We start from the raw sequence: 17,764 nt of genomic DNA, 5'->3' as shown, positions 1-17,764 counted from the left end.
GCACGGCACCACCGCTCGCGGGGCTGGGCAGAGCTGCCCTCGCCTTTATCAGCGGCAGGGAGTTTTATTGCTGCAATTACGCGGCTGTTAATTGCACCAAGACCAATTCTAGTGACGGCGAGCAGCCCCCGGCGCAGGAGGACACCTTCACCCCCTTGTTTGCCGGGAGCTTCTCCCTTCTTCCCAACCCCGGCTGGCTCGGACCCCACCCCAGCAGGTCCCTTAACAAGGACACATCTCAGACACCTCCGAGGCCTCAGAGGTGACCCCGGGTGGGTTTGTACTTGGCTGTCCCGCTGTGGGTGGGACTTGAGCCCCGCTGCAAGGGACATCCCGAGCCGCCCCCTCCCGAGCACCCACAGCGATCGGCTTTCCCGGTGAGCCGGCTGAGATGGAAACAGATCCTTGTCCAGGGTCATTGGGAGTGAAAGGAAAACTCCACTGACTGCTCCTCGTGTCGGTGAGAGAGAAATAAACATTTCCCGGGCTGGAAGCTTTATCCTGCAATGCGCTCCCGTGTTCAGGGGTTGCAGGAATTCAGCAGGTCCTGGAGGCGGTGAGGGATTGGGAACAGCCCGTCCTGGGCGCTCTGCAGGTGCAGCAACCGCCTCTGCTGCTGAGAGGTCGGATTTTACACTGTGGCAATGACTTCATGGAAAAGCCAAGGGGATCCTCCCCACAGGCACCAAATCCAGGAGGATCAGTCGAGGGGGCAGGAGGGCAGAGAGCTGAGCACAAAGAGCCTGGCAGGCTTGGTTGGACTGCAGTGAGCATAAAAAATATCCCAAATAATCAACTTTTTTTATTAAAAATACTTCCTCATGGCCATGGATTGGGGCATCAGGATCATCCAGGAGATGTTCTGGGTCCCTGGGAGGGTGAAGGACAGATGTGGAGCACTTTGCTCACCATGATGGGCTAGTGTACCACCCCCAGGCATTGAGGGCTTTACCAATTTGGGAACTGTCTCAGCTCACTGCTGCCATCACCACCGTCCCAGGAGCTGCCTGAAACCACGAGAGTCTTTATTCTCCTTGGCTCTATTCAGAGGGAAATCCTGCATTTGGAAGCTGGGAAATTCGGGCAGCTCCAGGCAGATAAGCATGATTTCCATATGTTCAGTGAGATGTAATGAGATGGGATGATTAGACTTTATCACGCTGCAGTTCTGTACAGCTCTGATGCTGCACAGCCTCTGACAGGAGGGATGACTGTGCTGGTCCCTCACAGCCCTGGCACGTGGGGCAGGGGGTGATAAACCCATTTGAGCACCACTTGTGGTGCAGGAGCTGCTGGTTTGTTTTCCCTCTGCTCAGGGCTCCTGAACCGGGTGGCACTGCCTGGAACCTTTGCAGAGGGATGCAGGGAAGGGGAACAGGGATCTGCCTGAGTTGGTGGGCAAGTGCTGCTGCCTGTCCCTGAGCCAAAAGATTGAGCCTGCAAAGAGGGATGGATTTAAAAGCATCCTCAGGGAGGATGGAGCCAGGAGAGCAGCAGGGGGATGTGTCTGCACCCCTTGTCCTGCCACAGCAGACGGGCTCAGTGCTTGAGCAGGGCCAGGCTGGGCTTTGCTCCCAAAAACTGGCAGCAGGAGAGGAAGGACGAAGCATTCCCATCCACATCACCTCCATTGGGACAGCAGGGATGAGGGAAACACACACCAGGACCGTGTCAGGGACAATCCCCTCTGCATGTGACCACATGGGAATACACGAAAATGTGCTCAACCTCTGAGCTTTGAGCCTCCAAACCATGACAAAACCCTTCAGACAACTGCTTTATTCCCCCTTCCCAAGCTTTATGACACCAAGCTGGGGGAGTGTTGATCTACTGGAAGGCAGGAGGGCTCTTCAGAGGGACCTGGACAAGCTGGAGAGTTGGGCTGATTCCAGTGGGATGAGGTTCAACCAGGCCAGGTCCTGCACTGTGGCCACAACAACCCCCTGCAGCACCATGAGCTGGGACAGAGTGGGGGGACAGGACCAGGCAGGAAGGGACCTGGGGGCTCTGACTGACAGCAGCTGAACATGAGCCAGGGGGGCCCAGGTGGCCAAGAGGGCCAATGGATCCTGGCCTGGCTCAGGAACAGTGTGGCAGCAGGAGCAGGGAGGGGATTCTGCCCCTGTGAGGCCACCCCTGGAGTGCTGTGCCCAGCTCTGGCCCCTCAGCTCAGGAAGGACATGGAGGGGCTGGAGCAGGTCCAGAGAAGGGCAACGAGGCTGGGGAAGGGTCTGGAGCACAAGTGGTGTGAGGAGAGGCTGAGGGAGCTGGGGGGGCTCAGCCTGGACAGGAGGAGGCTCAGGGGAGACCTTCTCACTCTCTGCAACTCCCTGCCAGGAGGGGGGAGCCGGGGGGGGTCGGGCTCTGCTGCCAGGAACCAGCAGCAGGACAAGAGGGCAGAGCCTTGAGCTGCCCCAGGGCAGGTTTAGGTTGGCCATTGGGCAGAAGTTGTTTGCAGAGAGAGGGATCAGCCCTTGGAATGGGCTGCCCAGGGAGGGGGTGGAGTCCCCGTCCCTGGAGGGGTTTGAGCAGAGCCTGGATGTGGCATCAGTGCCATGGTCTGGGTGACAAGGTGGGGTTGGGTCACGGGTTGGACTCGATGACCTCGGAGGTCTTTTCCAACCCAGTTAATTCTAGGATTCAATGATTTAGCAGCTGAGCCTGTCTCTGCCACCAGCCAGTGTGTGCCAAAAATTCAGCTCTGCGTCACCACTTGGCACCGACTGACAGTGCCAGGACATCGTGCTCATCTTCAGGTGGTTTTGGGAGCCCCCAAAACAGCCTCTGTGTCTGTGGTACAGCCTCCAGTCTCTGTTGACACGCTATTTCTGCCCGCCACAAACAAACCCTTCCTGTTTGCAAATCAACAATATCAATGCTGGCTATTTTTTACCTTTTAATTAAGGTTTTATTTTGTTATTTATTTAACAAACACATCAGTGGGTAAAAGAGGCAGGTAATGACTCAGTGTGTAGTGCTCCAGTGCTTACGTGGATTGATTTTTCAAAAATAAGGCTTTTATACCACTTACTTGGTCTATTTAGCAGGACTGTGTGTGCACTGCCTAAATAATACTCCGTATATTGCTTTTTTTAAAGGGATGGAGCTTGCTTTCTAATAATGAAGTAATTTGCACGGGTAGATGTTCACATTTATTTTCAATTTGAAGGGGGTGGATGCATTTTCACCACCTTTCAAATACCATCACCCCACTAAGGCAGACTTTCAAATGAATTCAGAGCCAGACTCCTCGGGGATCAGTGTGGGGGAAAGTGTTTAAAAGCCTCCAGTGGAACAATTTTCCATTGGAAATGAGATTTCACTGTAGATAAATTTCCCAGGAGAATCCCTTGATTTCAACACCATTTTGGCCAGAGAAACAAACTGCAAACAAGCGCTCTGCCAAGGGGAAAACCTTCTTATGGGGCATCACGGAGAGGAAAAGGGAAATATTTCAGCTTTGGAGTTATTTTCCCTTTGAAATGACTTGCAGGGGTGCTAAGATGGAAAAGGCTGATGCACTGAGGGCATTCCTGGGGGGAGAGCCCAGCCCAGGGGGGATCCCAGCCCCATCCACCCTGGCTGCTGTGGGTGCTGGGACAGATGCAGGTGTGGCACCTGGATGCCAGTTGATGTTCTTTGGCCTCGTGTGGAGTGTTTGTCTTCAGCAGAGCTTGGTTTGGCACGGCAGCACCCACACCCCTGCCCCAACAGGAGGATGCTGGGCCCCTAAGCCAGGGGGGCAGGACCCCCTGGTGTCCCCCCCGGGTGTGCCAGGCTGGGGGTGGCCCCGTTTCAGGGTGGCAGCAGGCAGGGAGAGGCATTTCCAGCCTCCTGCCCCCTCCCCATCGCCAGCCGGCCAAGCAGAGCTATTTCAGGAGGATAAACAGGATGCCTCGCTCCGGGCTGGCCACCTCCATTCCTCCCTCCCACAGCCCTCCAGTAAACAGGCCAGCCCAGGAAAAGCCTCCCGGCACAACCCCAGAGCCCAGAGCGAGCCAAGCAACCTGGCCACAGCTCAGCCGAGCTTTGCCCAGCCCAAGCTTCCAGTGGTCTGGAAGCATCCAGGGAAAGCAGAGCGATCCCTAAGCACGGATCCACCTCGGCAGCGACTCCCTGGAGCCGCCCCGCAGCTGGGAACCGCTTGAACTTTCTGGTCACACCACCACGTCCTCCTCCTTCCTCCTCCTCCTCTTCCTCCCTCGGTCACACCCCGGCTGCTCGCTGTGCCCGGGGTCTGGGAATGACACCGGCCAGGCCTTTCCTTCAGCGGGATCGTGCCCAGGCAGCGCCGGAGAATCCTGCGAGGGCTGTTTCCGCCTGTTGCTCTTGGGAAAGGAGCTGCAGCAACAGCGGGAGGAAGGTGGAGCTTTTCCACCGCTTCCTCCAGCTCCGCAGCTCCGGCTGCTTCCTGCCTCGGTTCGGTGTGTCCAAGGAGACTTTGCTGGATCGGTGATCCTGGGGAGATGCCAGCCCCCATCCCGGCACAGCGGAGCCAAACAGCTCTTGGTCCTAAATCTGTGGCCGGGGAGGGTTTTAAGTCAACTTGAGTTCTTCCATCCCATTTTCCCCCAGGCTGGGGAGGGAGAGGGGCCCCGCGCCGGCTCCCACGGCTGCTTTTCCACCTTGGCACTGCAGGAGCAAGGTCAGGGCAGGAGGCCCGGGGTGTGGGCACAGGTAGGACAGAGCCCGGGTGTTGCAATGCCGGGAGTGGAGGATCCCGGTGCCAACACGGAGCCGGTTTTCCCGGCGGCAGCGCCCGCCGTGGGACCCGCCGTGGGACCCGCGGGTGTGCGGAGGGACACGCGGGGCTGTGCGGGTCCGGGGGAGAGGACACGACGCATCCCCCCCTTCCAACCTCCCCATCCCCCAGCGAGCAATTAGAGCGGCTAATTACCCGGCGGGGGGACCCCCGAGCCCCCCCCAGCGCCGGTGCCGGGGGCGGCGGGCGGGACGCGGGGCGGTGCGGGGGGAGTGGCCGGGGGGGCCGTGGGGCGCCGCGCTGCCGGGCCGCCCCGGGCGCTGCCTTCCTCCTCCTCCTCCTCCTCCTCCTCCTCCTCCCTCTTCCCTCTTCCCTCCTCCTCCTGCCGCTCCTCCCGCCGCCCGGCCCGGCCCGGCTCCGCTCGCCATGGGAGATGTGGTCTCCACGCACCTGGACGAGGGTCGCCGCCAGCACATCGCGGGTGAGCCCCGGCCGCGCCCCCGCTCCCCTTTTATCCCCGCCGCGCTCTCCCCATCCCTCCCTCAATCCCTTTGGGAACCCCCCCCGAACAATATTCCCGGGACCCCCCCTCCTGCTCGTCCCCTCTCTCTCTCTTCAAACTTCTTTATTTTCCCCGTTTCCGCGTGGTTTTGCCCGGGCACAGCCCGGGGGGCTCAGCGACAGTGCCCGAGGTACCCGCCGGGCTCCCAAGTGAAGGGCTGGGCTGTGCCGGGGGTGTTTGTGTTCGCTCTGGGGGCCATGTCTGTGCGCGAAGCCCCCCCGGGATGCGGGGAGGGAAGAGGGGAGCTCTTCGGGGGATGCTGGAAGCCGAATCCGGTCGGGAACATTGCTGTCAGCACGGCGACTGCTGGGGCTGGGTGGCAACTGAGTCTTCTCCGCCTTTACAGTGCTGGGAGATCCTTAGGGAAGCCCCCCCGCCAAAGGTTCTGGGGTGGAGGGAAGGACTGGTTGCCCTCAGCCTTCCCGGCACAGGCAGGACACAGCAGTGCCCCCGCCACGGCCGTGGGACGGGGCAGGGTGACAATGTGGTTATTGAGAGCCCGTCTGTCCCGGGGCGGCAGCGCCTCGCCCCTGGCACGGGATGTCTGGCCAGAGCCGCCTGGGAACCGCGGGACGTGGGATTAGGGCTCTGCACAGGCAGGGGTTGTTCGAAGCAACGGCTGGGGAGGGGGGGTCAGAGATGCTAATTGGGGCCTGCGGGGACTCGCTTGACCCCTGTAAGTGGGGTCACCCCTCCGTCGCGGAGCCGGGCTCCCCCGAGCCATCTCGCGTCACTGGCGGTGCGGGCGCTCGGCTCCCCGGAGCTCCCGAGCGGGCAGGACGTGACCTCCGAGCCATTTCATACTCCGGCTTTGCTTTCAGCTCCCCGGGCTAGAAAACCCCCTCATGTGCAGTGGGCGAAGCCACCCGCCCACCCCGCAGAGCCACACCTGAGGCGGGTGCCAGCACCGAGTGTGGCTCCGTGCTGGACCTTGTGCGTCTCGCCGGGAGCTCAAAGCCTCGGGAGCGCCGGTGTTTTGGAGGTGGCTCCACCGTATCATTGCTCTGTCTCGGCCATAAAGCCACGGGAGTGGCTCTGGAGTCCTTTTGTCCCCAAAGGCTGTGGGGGAAAAGCTGCTGCTGCTGCTGCTGCTGGAGCAGAGTGGCGGAGCTGCCGCGGGACTGGCACAGTGTCTCTCGGAGAGGAGCCCCTCGGCCCTGCCAGCCCCCGCCGTTCCTGGCAGGAATGCTTACGTGGTATGCGGCTCAGCAGGACGCCAGCAGGTTTTTGAGCTTTGAAGGAGAGCTTGGAACTCGCTCTGGGGTTTTCTCCTTGCATTAGTTAAAGCTCAAAACACGGCTTGTCCGTGAGGCTGCACCAGGCCAGGGCTGCCCACGGCAGCAACGTGTTTGGATCCAAAGCACATCCCGAGTTTCCCTTTAACTTGCCAGTTCTCTGTGCAGAGATAGCTCCCTGTGCGAGCCCTGCGATCCTAATCCTGAAGAATAACAAGGAAAAGCCCCGTCTGGGTTTTCTGTGCAGGAATCTGACTCTGCTGGGTCAGGAATTGGGTGTTTGCAAGGCCAGGCTGGATGGTTGAACCCTGGCGGGGACTGAGCTGTTGCTTCAGGGGGGGGGGGTTTCAGCCCATGGGCAGGGGGGCTGAAAAGTGGAAAAAGTGGGAAAAAGGTTTAATGGGAAAGAGATTTAATGGGAGAAAGATTGCTGTGGAATAGGATGCTGGAGATTGGGCTGGGACGTGTCCTGGGCCACGCTGCAGCCCTGAAGGTTTGGAGTGAGCAAGGGGGACACGCACCTGTACTGGGACACCTCCCTGGGAGAGACTGGAGCAAACTGGGTTCCTGGAGCACCTCTCAGCTCTCTGGGTGAAGAGCCCCTGGAGCTGGGAGGGGCCATAACCCAACAGGCAAGGCACGACTTGCTGTCAGGCATGCAAAGCAACGTGGCGGGGAAAACTCCGGGTTTTCCTGCCTAGATCAGCCTGTTCTCCACTGCTGCAGCTCCAGCTGGCGCCCAGGGAGCGATCCAACCCCTCTCCAAGCAACTTTTCCCAATTGCCCTCCCAACTTTGGGGACTTTGGATGTGCTGCCTGGGCTGCCATGGCCCCTGATTGCTGGAGGGAGCTCTCTGGGGTTGGTGGTGCTTCCCAAGGTTGGAGCCCCCGGAATTTCTGTGGAGAACCTGGGCCAGACCTTTCTCCCTGCTGGGAATGGAGCTCTGAGCACTGCAGCTGGATTAAAGGCAGGAGGGAGATGGGAAAAGCCCTCCCATCAGATCCAAGCTGGGAAGGTGCCATGCCCTGTCCCAGCCCCTGTGCTGGTGGCTGATGCCAATGTCTCCCAGGAGCCGTGGGCCACACGTGTGTCACTGGTGTGTTGGTGGCTCAGGACCAGGGTCTTTCCTCCCACTGCTGGGACTGGATCTCTCCAAGCAGGCGTGGAGGCAGCAGGGATGCTGCTCTGTGCCGGGGCTGTTGGGGCAGCTGGGTGTGATCTCCACCTGGATGGTTCTGGCAGAGCTGCCTGCAGCTCCTGCTTCCCGTTCTCCAAGGTCTCTCTATGACCAGTGTTTCCTTCTCCCTCCCTGCTTTGGATATCTTCCCAGCCTGAGTCGTCCAGTCTGTTTGTCAACACCCTTCAGCTGCCCTCCTCCTCCTCCTCCTCCTCTTCCTCCCAAATGGGGGCTGGGAGTCACTTCCAACCTGCTGTGTGGGCTGGAGCAGGGAATGGCTCTGCATCTGGGGACATCACCTGGCATGCACAGGGTGTCCTGCCAGGATTCCTGGGAAAGCTGAGATGTCACGGGGTGACCTGGATTCTTGCACAGTGTCCCCTCCTGTCCAGGGAAGAGACAGTGCTCCCTCCTCCCAGTACTCTCGGCATGAAACTGGATGAAGCTGGAATAATTCCATCCCTAGGGCATCCCAGCCCCACGGACCCCTTCTCCAGGGGGATGAGGTGAAGCAGGACTGGCAGGACCCGGGTGGCTCCGTCCTGGGCACCTGGTGGGTGTGAGAGCCCAGGGATGCAGCAGGAGCTGCCGGATGTCTCCGTGGCCAGAGGGATGTGGGGGTGGGTGGCAGCACAGGGAGGGTCCCTGGGAGCTCACACCTTGTTCTGGCATCTCCGGGGAGTCGCCAGCCCGTTAATTACAGAGTAAAGCAGCTGTTAATTTTTGGGGTGGGACTTCCACAGCCAGCAGCCCACGCGGTGGTGGCAGAGGTGACACTGAGCCTCGTCCCCGGGGCCGGACCTGCGGCATTTCCGCTCCAGCGAGCCTTGTCAGGCATCGGTGGCTGCACATCCCTGATCCCACCCAGGAGCACCCTCCTGCTGCCTGGGTGCTGCTGGGATGGGCCGCGGGATCAGATCCAGAGGTGCCCGGCAAATGCCAGGAGGTGCCGAGCTGTGGTGTGCCACAGGGATGGAGGCTGCTGGCAGCGGGGAGAGGTTTGCTGTGGCTTCCCTGAGCGTGCCACTCATTTCCCGGCCTTGGCCACAGCTCCAGCCGGCGTGGGAGGCGGAGGCTGCCGGCGCTGGGCTCTGGGGTGGGTCTGGAGGCTGAAACCTCGCCCTGCCCCCGGGGAGGTGGTGCAGGGAGGCTCCGAGGGATCGCGCCGGAGACCTGGAGTGGTTTCTCTTAACGAAATGTGTGTCTTCTTTCATGGTGAAATAAAGAACTCCCCTGGCATGTCAGGGCTCCCTGCCAGCGGGAGGGGCTGGTTCTGGCAAGCCGAGGCTTTACCTGCAGCCGTCGTGTCGGGGCACGGGGCTCTCTCAGAGCCAGCGTGTTGGGGCAAGGGGACATTGTTCTGGTGGCCTCCCCACGTGTGCAGGCAATAGGAGCCCTCCCTGCCCTGCCCGTGCTCAGCCCCGGGGGCAGAGCCTACCTTCCCTCTGGGAGGGCTTTCCCTGCCTCCCCCAGCGAGGGTTTATCCAGAGGCCTTGCCTCGGGCAAGCTGGGGCAGGCATGGAGGGTATCCCTGCTCTGCCTGGGACAGGAGGAGCAGAGCTGGCACTGCAGCTGAGAGCTCTTTTTGGGCTCCTGGCTCAGCCCAGGGAGAGAGAAGCACCCACAGACCAGGAGAACCCCACGGCAGTATCAGACACCCCTAAACCCACTGCAGGGACACAGGAAGGGAAGCACAACCAGGAGCTGGGATTTCCCAAGCCTTTACCTCCTTGCTTCCCTCAAATCACTGCAGAAGCTGGCTCAGCTCAGAGGGGCTCGGTACCTCTTGGCACAGCCCTTGCCAGCTCTGTCCCACCCTCCTTGGATGGGCAGGCTCCTGTGTCTCCAAGCTTTCCAGCAGGAAGAACAACTGGAGGGACCCAAGGATGCTGATCCACAGGCAGTTGCTGTGATGTGAAGAGAGGTGAGGACCAGCTCTCCACGACAAGGCTGAGCACCCTCTCTGCCCCTGCAGCACCCAGGTCTGACCCCACCACCCAGTTTGTAGGAGGTGTCACCTCACCCTGGGGCTGCAGCTCCTGGAACCCAGCTGGTGCCTGGCAGTGAGGTCCCCAGGCAGGAGCTGCGTCCCCTCCCCAGCCCCTGGCTGGCCCTGGAACCTTGTCCAGTGCCTGGATGTGCTGCACTGGCTCCATGGAGAGCCCAGTGCCGGGGGCCAGGAGGGGAGGAAGGGGCAGAGCAGAACTTCCTCCCAGTCTCTTGGACTGGAGAGGGAGGAAGGAGCAAAACTCCACCTTTTCCCCTTTTTCAAAGGGAAAGGGCAGCGACATTTGACACAGGTCCCAGCTCTGGCTGGTAGAGCACAGTGCCTTTCTCTGTGCCCTCCTGCCCTTCTCTGTGCCCTCCTGCCCTTCCCTGGCAGGGATCTGTCCCTGCCTGCAGCCTGGCTCCCAGCTCTGCTCTGGGGAACTCAGACCCTTCACTACAGGAGTCCTGGAATGGGACATTCCCCCACAGTAGGATGGATGGGATGCTCTGCCCTGGAGCTGGCAGGGGACCTAAGGCAGGATTTTCCCCCTCTCCTGCTATGCTGGTGGCTCCTGGGGCACAGGAGGCTTGTCCTGTCTTCCCCTCTTCCTCTCCCAGCTCTGCTCAGCCCCGTGGGGGGTTTCCCTGGATGAAGGGATGTGCCCAAAGCTGGGGTGACCTCGATGCCACCATGTGGGGCAGGAGAGCGAGGCTGCCAGCAACCAGGTACCCAGAGTGGTGGTGGCTGAGCCATGGGAAGCATCCTGAGTCCCTTCCTCTCATCCCAACACATGCAAGGCATCACCTGAGACCGGGACAGAGCCTTGCCTTGGACACATCCCTGCCTTGGGATCATCCCTGCCTTGCCTGGGAGCCTCTTTGCCAGCTGCTGCCCACCCTCCTGCAGCAAGGACAGGCTCTGTGCTGCCGGGCTCTGGCTGCCAGCCCCACAGCACAGGTGCCCACCATGCCAGAATGCCCATGGTTTACCAGGCTCTGCAGTGCCTCTGGAGCATCCTTGGCCCTGGGAGGCACTGATCCCTTGGCCACCCTCAGCTGGAGTATCACCCTCCATGGGGAGGAGGGAGCAGGGATTGGGGGAGTGTGGGGCAGAGGAACCAGGCACAGGACCCTCTCCAGGGTCAAGGGCTGCAGCAGAGCCCGGGACAGCCTCAGGGCTGTTTTGTTCAAATGCCTCTTGATGGCCTTTTTTTTTTGGATTGTACATAAAAGTCTTTGTTTGGGTCCCCTCCCGTGGGGCTGGATTGGGTTTCCCGCTGGCACCGTCCAGCTGGGCAGAGGGAGAGTGTGCCAGGTTCAGCTCCTCTCCCTGGGGCTGGGCCCGGGGGGACATGAGGGGACTGGCTTTTGCCCTCTGCCGAGCCAGAACCATTTGCTGGGACATCTTGGAGCAAGAATCACCCACCCCCGGCTGCCCCCAGCACGCGAGAGACCTGGAGATGTCCGAGTTTGCTCTGGCCCCTTTGCCGTGGGGACTCCCCCGCTGCCACAGCTCCCGGGGGCCGGGGGTGCCCGGAGGCTGCCGGTGCTGGTGCACACCCTGCCCGGTGTGGTGGGATTACGCCATTGCAATGCTGCCCGGCCGGTGCCGGTGGATGAGCCGGACCTTATCTGGGGAGGGGTGATGCCGGTCCCACCCTGCTGCGGGGAGAACCCGCTCCGGGGTGAGCACCCAACGCTTGGAAGCTCTTCCCCAGCCTGGTGGGACCTCGGGGGACAAGGGATATGTGGGGTGATGTGACTCCAGCCAGGATGAGGGTTTGGGGGGTGGTGTCCAGCTTGAGCCGAGCTGCTCCACGGGGATGTTTCATCTCCCCACAGATTCCCCCAGCCCGTGGGACATATCCTGACAGTCCTGTGAGTGCAGTCACCTCTGGGACATATCCTGACAGTCCTGTGAGTGCAGTCACCTCTGCTGGTGCTCTGGAACCCAATCCCTGTGCCCACCGGGCAGGTGGCACTCTGGGCTGGGCTGGATTTTCCTTGTCACCTGTTCCCCAAAGCTTTGGAGCATTACCCCCAAAGGCAAGGCTGCTCCAAGAGGAAGGGACAGGAGAGGGGGTCCTGCCTGGAGCAGGCAGGTGGGATGGGCAGCAGGGGATCTCCTCCTGCCCCCATCCCTCGGAGGCTGTTTGGGCAGGGAGGTTCAGGGCAGGCATCTGGCTCTGGGCTCAGTCCAGCCCTGACCAGCTTCTCGAGGCGTTCAAAGGCCCCGAACGCTGTTTGTTATTCACATGCACATTCCTCGCACGCAGCTCCGCAGCAGCCTTGTTCCCAGGAAGCAGCGGGACACCGGCATCCACGCCACGGGAAAACACCCGCCGGCACGTAGCCGACCACTAATCCCGCTCCTGCCGGGCTGGATGTGACCCGGAGCAGCGGGAGGGGCTGGAGCAGGGGGCTGAGTGCGGCTCGAGGGGGACGGGGGAGCAGGAGCTGTGGGTGAAGGTGTCTGGCGAGAGCACCTTCAGGGTTTTTGGGCTGTTCTGAGGCTGCGGAGCTGCTGCTGAATGCGCTGCTCCCTTCTCAGCCCCGTGGATGCCGCGATCGGCCCCAGACCCTCGCAGGTCCGTTTCGGCAAGTTGGATTGTCCCGGCTGGGAGAGGAGCGGGGTTGTGCAACCACCGCTCCTGGGCGAGGTGCTGGGAGGTGGGGTGGGCGCTCCACGGTGGGCACAGACCCCTGGGAGCATCCCTGGGATACTCCCGGGGACACACGGGATGGGGGAATGCCACAGGGCGCCGGCGAAGGGTGCACCTTGCAGGGAGCCGTGTCCCCGACGGGTGCCCCAGCCCTGAGCTGGCACTGAGGGCACTTCTGACTCATCCGGGGGCAGAGCCGTGTGTGGCAAAGGCAGGGCGAGAGAGGATGAACCGGTTCAGGCCTGGCCCCATCTGGTTTCTCCTCCGAGGCTCCGCTGCCTCATCCCTTCCTGCCGCTGAGCCCCGTCCTGCCCACCCTTCCCCACCGCGGCTGAGTCAGAGGGCGGGTGAGGGGCCGCTCCAGCCCGGGGGAGGCAGGATGTGCTCCCTTTCCACCCAGGCCGTGCTTCTGAGCTGATTTCTGGCTGAAAATATTCCCGCTGGATTTTGGAGTGCCGCTGGATCCCTGGTGCTGAGCTGTACCCGGGTGCAGGCATCAGAGCAGCCTCCACTCCCGGCTTGTCCCAGACAAGCTCAGTCTAAATCCTGACAGCAGCCTGGAGCAGGAACCCCCCGGGGTGGTTTTGGGGGGGTTTGTGTGAAAGGTGCGTTTTGGTGCAGAGGGGAAACTGTCCCCACCTTTTACTCTCCCTCTCCAGTTTGTTTTTTCCCTGTTCCAGCCTCTCCTGGTCTGCGTGAGAGGGGGAAATACAAAGCACTGCTGGGTCAGCCCCTGGGTTTTGCTGCCATCAGGAACAAGCCCTCCTGCAGCCCCTTTTTTACCCCGTGTCCCCCGGGTGTGGAGCTCGTGCCTGACTCCCCCCAGCCTTGGCATCTCCTCTGGAGCCAATGCTGGAAACCCCCCCCCCGGGGGATGCTCAGCTGGGCTGAGTCAGGACCACGAAGGAGTTTGTGTTTCTGGGTGGAAATGAGCTCACACTCAAATTCCCGAAACCCTGAACTGCCGGCTGGGGTTTAACCCTTTGTGTGCCCCCCTTGGCTCTGCACGGTGCTTGTGCCCCGCCCACAGTGGCATCTCTGTCACTGTCCCCTGTGCCGGCTGTCACTGCGCCGCTGGTGCTCTGCCTGCCCAGAGCCATCTGCTGTCACTCTGCCATTCCCAAACTCCTGCTGGGATGAGCCTGTGCTGCAGTGGGGTGAGGTGGGACCTGTGTGCACGGGTCCTCATGTCCAGGTGCTGTTGAGGGCTCGTGGGGTGCTGCTGGTTTGAGGTCTGGCTCAGCACCCCATCCCTGGTGTGCTGGGCACCCCATCCATGGCATCCTGTGCACCCCATCCATGCTGCGTGCCTGCTGGAGAATGCCCAGACACACTGTCTGCATAATGCCAGGATTTGGGGCACAGGAGGGTGGCCAAGGGACAATGGGCACACCCCTGAGTGTGCTTGGAGCAGGCAGCAGGGAGGGCTGGCTGGAGCAGCCCTGCTCAGAGGGATGACCTGGGACAACTGGTGGCATCAGCCTCCCTTGCAGTGGCCTTGTCCTTGGTGTGCCTTGACGGCAGAGCCACCTGGGCCACCACTGTCCCCTGGCAGTGTCACTGTGTGCCAGCCCATGGGTGTCCCTGTCAGTGCCAGCCCCATGGTGGATGTCCCTCTCAATGCCACCGTGGTGGTTGTCCCTGTCAGTGTCCCAGGTTCTGGGAGCCTGCAGTGCCCTCAGTAACCCACCCCTGCTCACTAATCATTTACTGGCCAAATCAGTGATTAACTCCTTCCCCTTGGCAAGCCTGGCCAGGCCAGCACACGCTGCCCACGGGTCCCCTGCCACAGGGATGTCCCACCATGCCACGGCCCCCCCAGCCCAGGGGTTGTGCTTCAATGAACTGTTTTGTCCTTCTTTGTTTTTCTTAATTTTTTCTGGACCAGAAGGAAAATTCCCTGCCTGGGGTGAGGCATCCCTGTGGCATCCACAGGGGCTTGGGCACCCTGCTCCCAGCTCCTTCTCCCACTTCACTCTGCTGGTGGAAGGTGTCCCTGCCCATGGCAGGGGGGTGGAAGGAGATGAGCTTTAAGCTCCCTTCCAACCCAAACCATCTTGTGATTCCATGATTTCATGATTCTACATCATCCCAGGGGGTTCTGGGGAGGGCTGGGATTCCAAAGACACCTCACCCCCTGGGCAGATGTAAAGGGCTGTGGGTGCCAAAGGGGATGTGGGCTGGAGGGAGGATGGAATGAGTGTTCCCACAGGGATTTGTCAGCTGCTGGCCTCCAGCCTGCCCTGGGTGTGAGCACACGTGTGTGGGTGTGCAGGGGGATGTGTGTGTTTGTTCATGTGTGTTCATGGGGGGGGTGCATGTTGGAGAAGAGAAGGTTGTGTGGAGACCTCACAGAATCTGAAGGGGCTACAAGGAAACCAGAGAGGGACTGTTCATCAGGAACTGGAGTGACAGGACAAGGGGGAGTGGCTTCAAAATGACAGAGGGAAAATTTAGGTTAGATATACGGAAGAAATTCTTGGCTGTGAGGATGGGGAGGCCCTGGCCCAGGTTGCCCAGAGAAACTGTGGCTGCCCCATCCCTGGAGGTGTCCAAGACCAGCTTGGACAGGGCTTGGAGCAACCTGGGCTAGTGGAAGGTGTCCCTGCCCATGGCAGGGGGTTGGAAGAAGATGAACTTTAAGGTCCCTTCCAACCCAAACCATCCTGTGGTTCTATGTGTGGGGCTGCTGATGGTGCTGGGGATGCTCCCAAGGGCAGGACACAGCCAGTCCAGGCTGCTGGACCAGTTTGCCGTGGCCTCTGGAATCCTGAGGGCGAGATCCACCTCCTGCCCTGGCTCAGAGGGACCAACATTGGGCCGGGGCTGCTCTGGCCGGGCCGTGACCTCTCAGCACCCAGGGCTGCCCATGCCCTTGGGCTTCCAGCTGCCCCAGGGCTGTGTCATGGCCATGGCACTGCCCTGGGCTCGGTGACAGCAGTGGTGGCACAACCGGTTGGGGGGGTGGCAGGAGCAGAGCCTCCTGTCCAGGCTGGTTTCACCCAGACAAGCCTCAGGGACTCATCTGGGACAAGGACAAACCTGTGCTGCTACCGTGTCCCTGTGTGGGGTGTCCTACAGGGCTGCCTGCCCTGCTGTGCCCCCTGGGTGATGCCAGGAGGGTGTGGGGGTCCCTGGGGATCCGGCAGGGAGCTGGTGTGGCATGGCTCTACTCTATCCTTGGTGCCAGCCTCCTGCCCAGCCCTGCACCCAGCCTACCTCGGGGTTTGCCTCTCTCTGCCCTCCCCAGCTCTGGAGCCCCTTTATCTCCGCCTGCAGCCACCACGTGCAGCTTAGTCATGGGGATGCTGTGGAGGCAGGAGGGGCTGGGGACAGAGGAGCTCTGTGACCAGAGGTGCTGGCACAGGGGATCCTGCTGAGCCAGGCCTCAGTTCTGTTGGCACCCCACAAAGCCCTGTTTTCTCCCTGCCTTTGCCAGGAGCCAGAGGGATGTGCTGGAGCCTGTGCCAGCCCAGCCTGTGCCAGCCCAGCCACCCCGGCTGCTCGGGGACCGGTGCCTCTGCACGGCTGGGTGTGACAGGGACGGGGTGGTGGCACTGGGAGGGGGTGTGTGGTGGAGCACAGCAGTCCCAGAGCAAACACCAGGATTGGGAAAGCGCCGGCAGTGGGTGGCTGGGGACACCCGTCCCTGGGAGGTCCCTGTGTGTGCTCCCTCTTGCCAAAGGACTTTGCTGTGGGTGTCTGAGCCTGCACCCAGGATGGAGGGTGGCTGGGTGGGAGGCAGCCAAGCCAAACCAAGCCCCTTCTCTCCATAGCCATGGTGGTGAGGGGACAGAGGACACGGTTGCCTGGACTGTCACCTGCCCCCAGACCCCTCCAGCTCTTGGTGGGATGTGCAGACAAAGCTGCTCATGGAGGGACAGCACTCATGGGTGGCTTTGGCTGTGGATCCTGGGGGGAAATGCTCTCTGTTATAGCCCCCAGTGCTCACTGTATGGCCAGAGGATGCTCCCCAGAGACCCCAGTACTGCTGGGAGGAAGGAGCCAGTGGGTGACTGAGCTGGTTCCCACATGGAACACGTCAGCCCCACACAGGGTGCTATGGATTTTGGGGTCAGGGCAACCACTGGCATCATCAGTGTGGGCTCCCCATCCCCTGCTCAAGCAAAGCCTGGCTGTACCACCACTAGCAGCCCACACCTTGCCAAGTCTGGTGTCACCTTGTCACGTGGGTGTCTGTCCCTCTTGCTTCCCCTGGGGTGGCCACCAGGGCTACTGGTCAGAGGCCATCAGTGGCCCAAATCACCCTCTCCACAACCTGCAGGGGTTTGCTGAGCCTGGAGGGGGTTTAGTCACCTCAAATATTTCACTGCAAGTCTTGTTTCAACCTCTGCAAATAATTGACTTTTGCTTTTCCGTTGACTCCGAACCTCCTAATTGGCCCCGCCGTTAATCAGGGAGGAATGAGTGACTAAGCCCGTCTCGCCTGCCCGGGGACCGGGGGCTTGCTTTTTCCCATGAACTGAAAGGAAACGAAACCTCAAAATGTCCTTTTCAATCTCAGCTGCCTGCATGGCTGCCCCGCTCCCCGGCCAAAATCACACAGCTCGGGAGCCGGGAATTCCAGCAGAGGTGCTGCAGGGACGCCAGCGCGGCCCGGCTGCGCCTTCCCGGGGGGAAAGGCCCAAAATCCGGGCTGAGGAACTCCTCTGGCGGGATGAGCCACCCTCTCATCCTTTGCTGTGAAGAACTGTGTTAAATTGAAAGCCATTTAAAGTGATTTTCAGCCCTGGCACAACCATGCCGCGCCGTAGTTGCTCCCATTGCCGGCAGCGCCGGCGTCTCCTCGGGGATGGGTTTATCTCCCCCCCGCCGATGTCCTCGGGCAGCGTTTTCCTCTGGAGCTGCTCATCCCAGAGGGATTTGCAGCACCCTGCAGCAAGCTGCTCCTTGTGCTGCCTTGGCTGCCAGCACGGCTCGGGGGCGGCTGCTGGCTGGAGATTTTGGCTGCTGCCAAGCTGTGCCGAGCCGGCTCGGGGGGCTGTTTTGTCTGGGTTCATGCCCCCAGCATCGTGCTGGCTCCGGCACTGGGATGCAGAGCCAGCATCCTTCCTCCCGTTGCCAGTGCTCTGGCAGGGCCTGAGCTGTCAGAAATACTTGGAGGAGACTCAAATTCTTCCTTTTTCGCAGGCTCTGGGGCAAAGTTGAGAGGGAAATTCAAAGTCGAGGCGCCCTGTGCCAAAGGCGGCTCTGGGGGAGGTTTTCCCGCAGCTCTGGGGGAGGTTTTCCCACAGCTCTGGGATGCCTCGTTCCAGGATTTTGGTGTGGGAGCCCCATGTGGGGTCTGGAGCTGGGGTGGGGAGGGTGCTGGGTGGGTCAGGGTGCCCGTGGGACAGGAGTGCTGGTAAAGGTTGGGGGGACAGCCCCACTCCTCTGCTGTGGCTGATGGCCCAGGAGGAACAAGGGGTTCCTGT

The 17,764-nt window shown here is 61.1% G+C and overlaps 1 protein-coding gene across 2 annotated transcripts in view; it reads left to right on the top strand.

Annotated features, from left to right (window-relative positions):
- Positions 1-5,065: 5,065 nt before the first annotated feature.
- The window catches only part of NIBAN2 (niban apoptosis regulator 2), a 30,220-nt gene continuing 17,521 nt past the window's right edge, over positions 5,066-17,764 (top strand). For both annotated transcript variants that reach the window (XM_039383735.1, XM_039383736.1), the window contains exon 1: positions 5,066-5,183. In XM_039383735.1, the coding sequence (XP_039239669.1) occupies positions 5,129-5,183 (55 nt within the window). In that variant the 5' untranslated portion in view covers positions 5,066-5,128. The remainder of the gene's footprint in view (positions 5,184-17,764) is intronic.

The sequence above is a fragment of the Pipra filicauda genome, unplaced genomic scaffold (assembly GCF_003945595.2).
Source record: "Pipra filicauda isolate LSUMZ 115617 unplaced genomic scaffold, ASM394559v2 scaffold321_size1097455_pilon, whole genome shotgun sequence".
Taxonomy (NCBI): domain Eukaryota; kingdom Metazoa; phylum Chordata; class Aves; order Passeriformes; family Pipridae; genus Pipra; species Pipra filicauda.
This window is presented reverse-complemented; position numbering and strand designations above follow the sequence as displayed.